This window comes from Sabethes cyaneus, chromosome 2 (assembly GCF_943734655.1).
Source record: "Sabethes cyaneus chromosome 2, idSabCyanKW18_F2, whole genome shotgun sequence".
Lineage (NCBI taxonomy): Eukaryota > Metazoa > Arthropoda > Insecta > Diptera > Culicidae > Sabethes > Sabethes cyaneus.
Genome location: NC_071354.1, coordinates 11,438,987 through 11,451,093, shown reverse-complemented (window position 1 = coordinate 11,451,093; position 12,107 = coordinate 11,438,987). Strand labels below are relative to the sequence as shown.

At 39.7% G+C, this 12,107-nt stretch overlaps 1 protein-coding gene across 1 annotated transcript; it reads left to right on the top strand.

Moving 5' to 3' along the window:
• The first annotated feature begins 860 nt into the window (after positions 1 to 860).
• On the top strand, positions 861 to 2,757 carry LOC128733807 (uncharacterized). The gene is made up of 3 exons (XM_053827613.1): positions 861 to 868; positions 1,558 to 2,595; positions 2,643 to 2,757. Exons 1-3 carry the CDS (start codon positions 861 to 863, stop codon positions 2,755 to 2,757), a joined length of 1,161 nt encoding a protein of 386 aa, XP_053683588.1.
• Positions 2,758 to 12,107: the final 9,350 nt, after the last annotated feature.

Here is a 12,107-nt window from a genome sequence, read left to right as displayed (position 1 = left end):
CAAGTTTTTAGTGATGGGCGATAGAAGTGTTTAATTAAAACAAAAGACAATTTGCAGTTTGGCCCCTTGCATTGTTATGAAGTGACAGGCTTATTTGCAAATCGTTTTGTAAACAGGCGATAGTAAAGAGCGAAACTGCGTTGTTTTCAAAACACAGCGCATTGTAAACAGGCGAAACTAAATAAAAAAATCAAAACAGGGCTGGGCGAATCTAATTGTCTAAATGCTTTGAGGTTCATTCCAAAGGGTTCAACTATAAAACTTAGATTTTGAGCTTGAATGCACAAATTTTATGCAGTAATGTTGTGAAATTAGAAGATTGATTTATTCTACACCAATTTATGTCTTTAAACTTGATGTTTGTAACTTTTATTTAAATTAAGACTTGAAAATGTACTGGCAAATTATCACAGTGATATTCCTCATTGTTTACACCTCGCCAGCTGCGCCCCTATCGCGAATCACTCCGGGTATGAAAATAAAAAGTTCTTTCATCACATATAATTTCCAATTAGAATCGCGCTGCAGTCGGATTGCTCCAAAACGAAAACCAACGAGCACCAGTAAACATAATGCTGACAGCAGCAAAAGCAGCCAAACTCTCACCCACACAACAACAATAAAGGTTGTCATACGAATGCAAACATGTCGAAATCAACACTTATTGACCGGAAAAGTCAAACCAAGCACTGACGCTGATTTGGGCGAATGCAACTACGCTGATCGCACCTGAATGTCTATATGTTTTGAGATACAAGGATCCAAGTGTACTTAGCTGAACCGTTCTGGTAGCTGTCCTCTCTAATCCATTGGTCTGCACTCCCAACAGTCCACGTCGCGAAGCGAAACAGAGCATCAACATGCACAAGTGTGTGTAACACCCTGTGAGCTATACAAGCATAATCTAATCTAATCTAATCTCACACTAACGCAGCCAATTCTTGAAGGCATCCTGGAAAATGACGATTACTTGAATCAATCATTTTTCTTGTCAACGGCCAGGCCAACTGCGCAGCATGTACCGCAGAGAGAATTCCAAGGAATTAAGTGGAACCAGAAAAAATATCTAATTCCATTTAACTCCTTGAAATCAAGGGGAAGGAAAAAAGCGTGGACCTCCCGTACCAAACGCTTCCCGTACTCATAGATAATGATTTATTTACAGTCGTTGGGAGTATCTTTGCTAATAAAGGTTAAGTGATACTCCGGACCCTCAGGGATGAACTAATGGTATTTAGATCAGAAGCCAGGCTGCAATTGGCCAAGGATATAGCGCCTTATTTCGCTCTCTGAAAATAGATTAGTTTGCCAAAAATATTAGTTTAAATCATATAATACTTGAAAATAAAGTCGTGTGGTTTAATGGTTGCCTAAAACTACATTTGTAAGGTTAGGAACTGAAAACCGCACGACCCCGCACCTCCTAGCTTGGCTACTCAATTATACAAATTGAAGTATTTCCAGGTATGGCCACGTGGAGGCGCTAGGTAGGGGCTTGGGATGGCTAAAGCTATGTTGGGCGCTTTTTCCTAGTTGCCTTCCCCATTTCATACCCAGTCTTTTCAAGAAGTCGCCTGCTGTGGATGAATTCGGAGTGCTGCGGATTGATGACAGAATAGGAGCTGCCCCGCATACTCAATTCGACACAAGGTATCCGGTGATTCTCCCGAGAAAACATCTGGTTACCGAACTGATCGTGGACGACTACCACCGTGCGCTTCGTCATGCTAACTCGGAAACAGTGGTGAATGAAATTCGCCAACATTTCCACATTCCTCGGCTGCGGACAGTGGTGAAGCAGGTTGCAACCGCGTGTCGTTGGTGCAAATTGATAAAAGCGACACCGAAGGTTCCGCGAATGGCCCCACTCCCACCAGCGCGATTAGCATCGTTCGTTCGGCCGTTCACTTACACTGGTATTGATTTATTTGGACCACTAGTGGTGAAAGTGGGAAGAAGCGCTGCGAAGCGTTGGATCTGCCTTTTTACCTGTTTAACTACTCGCGCAGTCCACGTTGAGGTGGCATACTCTCTCTCTACGCCCTCGAGTGTGAAGTGTATTACGCGTTTTGTTAGCCGACGCGGGTCACCTGCGGAGATATACTCGGACAACGGCACAAATTTCGTCGGGGCCGCGAGGTTGCTTAGGGAACAGGTCGAAGCTATACACGATGAATTGGCGGTAACGTTCACTAATACTGATACTAAATGGATTTTCATACCACCGGCAGCACCCCACATGGGCGGAGCGTGGGAGAGAATGGTACGGTCGATAAAAACTGCCATGGAAACTGCGTACTACAATAATAGCAAGCTGGATGATGAAGGGTTGGCAACCCTGGTCGTTGAGGCTGAAGCAATCGTCAACAAGCGGCCACTTACCTACTTGCCTTTAGATGCTGCTGAGACAGAAGCTCTGACTCCGAACCACTTCCTGTTAGGGAGTTCCAATGGCGTGCTCCAACCCGTGACAGCATTCACTGACCCTGCGTTGGCGCTCAAAAGCTCCTGGCACCAAATTCAACACCAGCTTGACATCTTCTGGAAGCGATGGATCCGGGAATATCTGCCGATGCTGACAAAGCGGACAAAATGGTTCGGTGAAGTGAAACCTCTTGCGAATGGAGATCTGGTTCTCATAGTAGACGATTCCCTGAGAAACGGTTGGTTGCGTGGACGAGTCCTGGAAGCTGTGGCTGGCAAGGACGGGAGAATCCGGCAAGCAGTTGTTCAGACTACAAGAGGGATACTGCGTAGACCTGTATCAAAACTGGCTGTGTTGGAGGTACAGGCTGATGGTAAAACTGGCTCTGATGACCAGTGTTACGGGGGGGAGAATGTTGCGCCTGGGCACCCTAGCTCCCATAAATCAACTTTGGCCGATAAGGTCGATGCGCCGCGGCGTGCCGCTTGACGAGAAGCGTTGGCAGACAGTGTGTCAAACTGACAGATTATGAAACGGCTTGTCATGACAGGGGAGAACACAGAACGAAAACAATCTCTACAGTGGCTTGCCAGTCGTGAAATTCTTTAACCTACATAAAATTAGTTGAAATTGCATTAAAAACTAGTAAAAATCTTCTTAAATCTACAATTTATTAAAGTTAACTACCCTTATTTGCTATACCTGAACGAGTAAGTACTTGAATCAATAAGCTAAACTAAAACCTAAGATAAAACTAAACATGCAATGAACAGTTACAGTTATAACCTACATCTTACGGATAAATACATGCGGTTTACTCGATAGCGACACTGAAAAATTGTAAGTTAGACCTAAATTTTGTAAATGCTAAATAATGAAATCAAATTATGTTTATAGCTTAAAGCTGCTTGTATCAAAATACATACGTTGCTAAGGAAAGTCAGTGGTCGTTTTTCTTTGTTCCATAACCGCCGGAACACCGTCTTTTCCGTCTCGTTTATTCTGTTTCCAGATTGTTTTTTCTCTTTCCTCTCCGGTTTTCCTGTATCTCCCATTTTTCGTCTTTTTCTCTTCCTATTTACCTTTTTAATTAGTCTGTTTTTTCTGTTTTTATTTTTGCTTTTATCCCATTCTCCTTTCTCATTCCGTTCGACCTCTTTTCCCCAGTTTCATCGTTCCCTCTATCGGTTTTTTTTGTTCCTTCTCTCGTTATTCTTCTTTTCGCTTTGAATTTCGCTTGTTTTCTGTTCCACATTCACAGTATCCCTCATTTTCTCTTCCTTATTCTATTCGCTCTTTCCTCTTTTCTTGTCTCGTATTTCTTATCGCTTGCATCTTTTTGTCTCCTTTCCTTCTTGTTTTTTGTCTTTTCCCTGTTTTCTGTTTTTGATTACCCGTTTTCCCGTCTTTTCTGTCTCGTTTATTCTGCTCTCAACTTCCTGTTTTCCTCTTCGATTTTCTATTTCTCGTTTTTAGTCTTTTTCTCTTCCGTTTTACCTTTTTTATTTAGCCCATTTTTTCCTGTTTTTCTTTTTGCTTTTCTCATCTATCTCTTTTTAAATCTCGTTCTGTCTATCGTTTTCCTTTTCTAATACTCGCTATTCTTCTTTTCCCTTTTCTGCTTGTTTTCTCTTCCATATTCTTTTTCTTGTCCCTCTTTTTCTTTCGTTTTTCCTCTTTCGGCCCGTCCTCCACCATTCATTCAATCTAGAATTCGTCCTTTTCTTTCCATTTTTGGTCCTTTTTCGACTTTTATTTTTTTTACGGTCCCAGTATTCTTTTTTTTTTGCTTTTTAACTCCTAACTTCTATCTCGTTTTCCGCTTTCGACTGTTATTATGTCCAGCTTTTCTTCCTTCTCTGACACCGCCTGTTTTTCTTTTCCGTTCTATTCCTTTTCTCAATCTAGAAACGATTTTATTCATTTATCTGTCGCTTTTTTCTCTTTTTCTGTCCCGTTTTTCTTCTTTTTCTGTTCTCGTTTCTACATTTTCCTGCTTCCGTATTTTCTTTTTTTCTTTTCCTCTACCTGATAGGGTTCTGTACTAAGCAGGCTATTTCCAGCGCCATCATTTTGCAATTTTCATCGGTCCTGGTCAATAACGGAGTAGCACCACACGGAAGGTAATCTATGTCTATGCTCATGCTACTTTTCCTCCTTTTCCAACCCCTTTTTTCTCTCTTTTGCCACGGTTTTTCGTCTTTTCTGTCCAGTTTATCCTCGTTTTCTCCATGGTTTTACTTATTTTCTCTTCCATTTTTCATCTTTTTTCTGTCCAGTCTTCTCGTTTTTTTGGCTCACTATGACTCTTTTTCTCTCTCGTTTTTTTCTTTTGCAGTTTTTTATTCCCATTTTTCCTTCCACGTTTCTCTCACGTTTTCTCTTCTGGTTTTTCTTTTTTCATGCCAGCTTTTTTCGCACTTTCTCTCTCTCTCTCTCTCGCTCTCGGGGTTTTCCACTTTTTTATCGCGTTTGTCTAGTTTTTCTCATGTTTTCCTTTGTGCTCTTTTTCATTGTTCTTCTTCCGTTTGTTTTTCTGTGCTTGTTTTTAACGTTCGACGTTTCACCTTCGGCTTTTGATATTTGTTTTACGACTTTTTGACTATTCGAGCTTTAGACTGCTCTTATTTTGATCTTTTTTTGTGCCTTTTAGACTTCTGGATTGGTCATTTTGTCGGTCCTTTTTCGAATTTCCAACTTTTCGACTTTGCATCTTTTTGATTTTTCCACTTTCCGACTGTTCGACTATTTACTTTTGATGCTTGTTTTGTGACTTTTTGATTATTTGACTAGTTGGCCGATCGACTTTTGACCTTTGTTTTGCGACTATAATATGGTCTTTAGACTTTGAGATGTGTCGACATTTTGTCTTTTCGACCGTTCCAAACTTTGACTATTGGCTTGTTCCACTTTTGATTTGGACATTTGACTTTTGTCGTATGATTTTTAACTTTTCACGTTTTACTTTTCATTTTTGACTCTTAGATTTTTAGACTTTTTGTCTTTAAGACTTTCTTACTTTTCAACTTTTGGACTTTTATGATTTGCGACTTTTCGATTTTTCGATTTTACGGCTTTCGACTTTGCGACTTTACGGCTTTTCGACTTGTCTTTTGTCTTCCACTTTTTCACTTTCGACTTTTTGACTGTTCGACTTTTAACTTTTGACGTTTGTTTTACGACTTTTAGATTCTTAGACCTTTTGATTTGTCGACTTGCTGACTGTTCGACTTTTCGAGTGATCAAATTTTGAATTTACAACTTTTTCCGTTTTGCGACTTTTAGACTTCTCGATTTGTCAAAACTTTTATCTTTTCCACTTTCTGACTTTTCTACTTTTTAAATATTCGATTTTTAGATTTTTGATTTTCAACTTTTGGCTGTTAAATAAATGATGATGATGGTCCCACCTCATACCACTACAACGGTTTGAGCGAGACGATTTATCTGCAGGGATACCTCGATATAAGACATTTTATAATTTCAAAAAGTTGTCTTATATCGAAATTGTCCTATATCGAAACATGTTTTTTCAAACATTTTTGCATTAGCAGTCGCCAATGTTGCTCTGTGTTGTGTGTTTACGTTTTTTGAACTATTTTTTATTGTTTGAGCTATTAATTTTTTACAATTTTTAGCATTATTTAGAAATAATGAACATCTTTATGACGCCACTTTAGGATTGGAAAATTGGCTCAGGTGTCGTTACCAACTATGTCATAGGAATTTGTATTATATCGAGGTAAAAATTGTCTTATATCGAGGTGAAAATTGTCTTATATCGAATTGTCTTATATCATATATCGGTTATTTTATAATGCGGTTGTCTTACATCGAGGTATCCCTGTATTACGATATTTATGTAATAACAATGCTTTTCGATTTGCCGACTGTTCGGGTATTGATTTTTGTTGTAGAATGATTTTTCCACTGTTAGATATTCCGATTTGGCAGCTTGTCGCTATTTTGTCTGTTCGACCGTTCAATTGTTCGACTTCTCGACTACTTGGCCTTTCGACTTGTTGACTTTTGGGATTTAACCATTTTTCGACTTATCGACTTTTCAAATTTATGGCTTTTAGATTGTACGATTTTTGACCCTAGTTTTGCGACTTTTAGACTTCTCGATTTGTCGTCTCGTCAGACCGTTTGTCTTTTCGGATTTTCGCTTTTTGAAAAGTAACATATTTCGGCCTTTAAAATTTTTAAATATTCAACTTTCCGATTTTTAGCTTTTAACTTATAGTTTTTGTCGTTTGTTCACGGACTTTTTGGCTATTCAATTTGTTGACTGTTCAGCTTTTGATTTTTATTGTATGGTTTTTCGACTTTTAGATTTACCGACTTGTCAACATTTTATCTTTTTGACTGTTTGATTGTTCGACTTTGAAAATTTGACTTTTTACGTTTTACTTTCGACTTTTCGATTTTTCTAATTTTCGACTTTTAGTCTTTAGACTTTTCAGCATTAGACCTTTAGTTCAAGAGTTCACCTTTCGACTTTTTGGATTTTCGATTTTTCGTCCTTTTGACGTCTCCATTTTTCAACTTAACAACTTTTCAAATTTACGACCTTTTGGTTGTTCGATTTTAGACTTTTAACTTTTTGCGTTTGTTTTCAACTTTAATACTTTGGGGTTTTTTCGATTTTTCCCGTTTTTGACTTAGTCTAACTTTTAGGCGGTTCGACTTTTCAATTTTTCGATCTTCAGACTTTTAGATTTTTTAGACATTTGGACTTTTAAATGAGAATCTGTTTGCTCAACGTTGCTTGGTTAATGAAATACGAATTTTTGAAATTGGTTTGGAAATCGGACTTGAAATTGAAATTGTACTTGAAACTAGGCTTAAACTACAAAGTGAAAAATTCTTGATTGACACATACTGCGCTACCGGTTATTATTAGAGTTGAGTACTGGACATTTACGGGCCTGGTACAATGATGCTACGGACTCTAGAATAACCATCCAAACGAGATTTTCCAAGCAATAATGTGAGTTTTGTTGTACTCTTATGGTGGTCTTCAAGACCATTTTTGGTCTTAAATACCATCATAAGGCTGTAATAAAAGCCAAATTGTTACTTGGGTTGAACATTCGGGGACTGGCATGCTAGACCAGAATCGTACCTCGAAACTAACTGCTTGGTCGAAACTTGAACTTGAAATAGAGCTTAAAGCAGTCTTGAAACTAAACTTGAAAGTTAATTTTTAACTGAACTTCAAACTACAACTATGCAATTAATTTTCCAGAGAAATCTAGGCATATCGCAAGCAGCAATTTAAGTTTTATTGCTTTCCTCTAGTGCAAAAAATCGCTAATAAAACTATCAGCTCCACAAGGAAAGAACCTTCTGATGATCGCTATAAAACTTCCTTTCGACCTAAAAGCCCAATCTTCAGAAGGGTTTTACAAACCTCTTGAAAAATCAGGTCTTAATGTCAAGTAAGTTTATTACGCTCTGCTGAAAGCAGCAATAAACCGACTATGCCTTTCGCTGCTTGACGGTAACTGAACTTACTTAAGCTTTCATCCTGATCGTTTTCATTTACGGCTGCCATAATAAATTATCCGAAAGAAATAATAATAAATTTTCAGCAGTTTCCGTAGTTGTGCAGCATATGCGCATTAAATTTTATCGTGCATATCAGACGTGGCTAAAAAACACGTAATCATAATTATACCATTTTTGAAAAACAATTAAACATATCGTGGCAATATAAGCAACCACAATAAATTCGCTTTATTAACAATTTTATTATGGTTTTATAGCTAGTTATAAAAAGTTTTTGACTTGTATCATCTTGGTATTGCGCAACACCATGATAAACCTATTGCTTCATACCGCAATGAAACCAAGCGGGTTTGGAATAGTTACTTGCAACCAACCTTGGCACGCCACTGTGTATGTGAGTGTGCGTGTGTCATTATCTGCATGAATTCGAGCTAGTTCTTACCTTGGACCCTTGCCAATGGCCCACGGGGGGGAAGGTGCAACTTTGCCCGAACAAGTGTTCCGAAAATGGTTGCACAATTTATTGCAACGGAACGAGAGCTCGATACCTATTACATCACACACATTCGACACGACCAAACGACCGGCTGCAACCAGTTCACTTACGTACATTCCGTTGCGACACATCCGGTCGCAAAAAGCCGGCGCCTGGCAGCGATAGACACATACACACACATACGGCTTGCTTGGTGCGGAACTAACTGTAAGTTGGCACGGTGGATGGGAGGCACGGGGATTGAAAATAAAATTGAAACGTTTTCGTCTTCAAGCTTTCTTGAAGGTTCATAAGATGACATTTTTCCTGCGATTATATTTTGACTTAGTTTTGATAAAAATTGAATCTGCACTTCCGGCACTTTTCTCCGCTCATGGTCATCAAACTGTCGTCGTCGTTGTCGTCTTCGTTGCTCAAACTGCAAATATAGGGCACTGGCGGCAGCAACAAAGATGGACGATCGCTTTCGAAGAAGCCAAGATGCAGCAAAAAGTGCAGAAATGGAAACCAAAATGGGAATATATTCGATTACCTAACCGAAGGACATAAATCTTTATTTATGAGTTGAAAATTCTCGCAATTTATCGGTAAAGTTTTTCTGCATCTTTTATTGCGCTGCTCTTGCGCCATCGAAACGAGCTTAGCGAAGCACATTTATATATATAAAGATGTGTACAGTCGAATGGCGGCATAATTGACAGGTCGTAGAGATTGCTCCTGTTTTTTCGCTGATAGAGTCGGTGAATTTGAGTTGGCGCGCTACCACACCGCACCGGGATAAATGTGACAGTTTTCGACAGTCGGAGTGGAAAATTTTGCGGCTTCCAGCCTCAGAGTGGGACGCAATTTTTGGCGATTACAACGAAACCTACGTAGGCCACGACATAGTTAGTCAGCAGTTTCAGGCTTCAGCTCACGGTGAGGAGTGCTTTACGTTTACGTACTGAAAAAGCTAAATTTAATATACTAGCCTGCTTGGTTTTTGTGCTGACGGTGCACAGCAGCAGGGTAAGTCTAATTTATTACAAACCAAAAGCAATTTCGAATGAAGCCGGGGATGAGAGATGAGTACACTGTATGTAACTATACTACTACAGGAAGCCATCGGCAGTCTCGAAACCAGATGAGCTACCGGAGACAAGAATGTTGCTGGAAAGTTCATAAATTTAGGATTATTGCTTGTGCTACCACTGCATAAAAACAACATTCTAATTATTCTCGTAAAGTCTCCGAAGCGGCGAAAACTGAACCGTACAAAATGCTGACTAAGAGTGATTGTATATAATTTCGTCTGCCATACTTTATTATGGATGCTGCTATTTAAATTTTTGGTAAAAAAAAATCGGAAAATTATCCAAGCGCCTTTCGATTCTCCCTCATTAACAATTTCCTTGTTATCGTGAATGTTTTGTAAACCCACTGGATTTGAACTAATTGGATCCTTCGGGAATACTCACCCGGATTCAAAAGAAAAAAAATCTGTAAATCTTTTGCTAAGACTTCCAACACCATGATCACCGTTTCCCGTAACCGACCGACGTGGGGTGCATTTTTCATCAACCCTCCCCTTCTGTGACAGCAAAGCAGTGTGCTCCTATTTTGTTTCGAATTCTTGTTACCACCTAACAAACAATGCGATTTTTTTTTGCTTTCCTTCTTGGAACTCACGCAAATCTTGCTCCAGCTAGAGAAGAATCGGAAACACCTCAACGACAGCACTAATCACCATTCAGCTGTCACCCGTTGGGCACGTGGCCAGACTGTAGGCGATAAATCGGCGTCGGAGCAGGCGTTGGCGTACATTCAATTGCACTTCGCTTTTTCTTTCCGGTCTATTTTAACGATGAATTTTTCTTCGGCCCAATAATGACTTCCGCAGCTTCTTCGAACGCCAAGCTCACAAGGAAAAACAGATTCCGGTGTCGTCTCACCTTCCACTTTTCATTTTTATTACCTCCCATGACATCAATCGAGAGGGAAAGCCTCGAACGACTCGAGGGATTCGTCGTTGTCGTCGTCGTCGGGTTCAAAAAAGGACACGAATCCATCAGAGCTCGGCACGGTAAATTGCCTCGGATTGTTTTACGACTCTTTCGCGCACAAACTTTTCGCTGTTGTTTAGCTTCTTCGCCAAAATCTGCACGTTTTGCCAATCTGGCACGCACTCACGCACGCACGCACTCACGGGCGTCGGCACGGAAAGCGGGCATGAAAATTATAGTGGTCGCAGTAGGCTTCTCAGACACCTTTACAGTTTCCAATGTCGACGTGCTATCGACCCGGTGACTTTGCATCAACCACACACATGCTTCGTCCCGTGTTCAACCCCGTGATCCTGCGTGCGGGGAATCGACGTGTCTTTCAACGTTTCTCATATTTACATTCATAACTAAATTACCGAGTGATTTGCTTGCTGCATTTTTCCCCATTGCATTGTCCCCCTTTTGTCTGCTCTGTGAACGAAAAGGCAGAGAAACTAGCGAAGAAGAATACGAACGAATACGGGCGGAGGACGATTTATTCAAATTTTCCCATTTTCGTTGCTTGATCAAATTTATTACTTTTAGATTGGAAATTTTCTCTGTTTTGTCGTGTGAGGCGATGCGGAGTTTCTGTGAACGGTGAACAGGAGGCGACCGACGGCGGGCGAATCGGGCAAACATCCGGCAAGAGTTGAATGGCCTTCTCGGAAGTTGAATCCTTCCGGGAGCCAGGATGAGTGGTTGGTCACATACGACGAGACAACAAACGAGGGTGGAAGTACGCTATCCGCAATAAAACGATTGGGGAATAATTTAAAATTCGAGATGGTTTTCCTCGCTCACTTTTGCGATTAATTTATCGCATTACTTGTTTACTTCCAATGAATTCGTCTAATTGTATTTAAGGTAAGTCTACAAAACGAAATCGCAACAAGCCTGTAATTTTATTAATAACTATGTATCTCAGAAAATGGCAACTTCGTCGAAGTTGTTGTTGGTGTTGTTGGTGATTAGTTTATTAGGACTTTTTAAACGCAAGGCGTTCATTCGAGTCCTTTTCGTCGACGTTATATTTATCAAATACTAGCTGACCCGACAAACTTCGTATTGCCACAAATTAACCTGTGTTGTACATAAATCATGAATCTCGGATGATCTTTGCCACAATCTCTAGTTTTGCAAGTTTCTGAGGAGTTCAACCTTAGATAATTCATTTTGGCAGTTACGGAACTATGAAAGCATCCCAGGTAACCAATAAGCATCACAAATGCTATTCAAATATAAGCCAATAAACATTTAAGTCGCCTTAAATGCTACTTTGGCATATATATTTTGGCAAAATATACAGCTACTGTACTGATAACCTTTCTTATAGTGCTGACAATGCTAATTTACAGCTAATTACCGACACGAAGAATTTGAATACAATTTTGGATGCCAATTTACAACACCTATGCAGTCAAAAAGCTAATATACAAATACGTGCAGTATAAAATGCCAGATACGCTGATTTGCTGCTTATGTTAATGCTTATTAGTTACCAGGAATGGGTAGTTTAATATACAAATTTGCAATTTTTCCTCACAGTAAAGTACAAAACAACTCCCCTGTCCCCTCATTTCATAGCCACAAAGCGGATAGTAATATTCGCCATGATTGTACAACATTTTGCCGAATATCATTTTGCGAA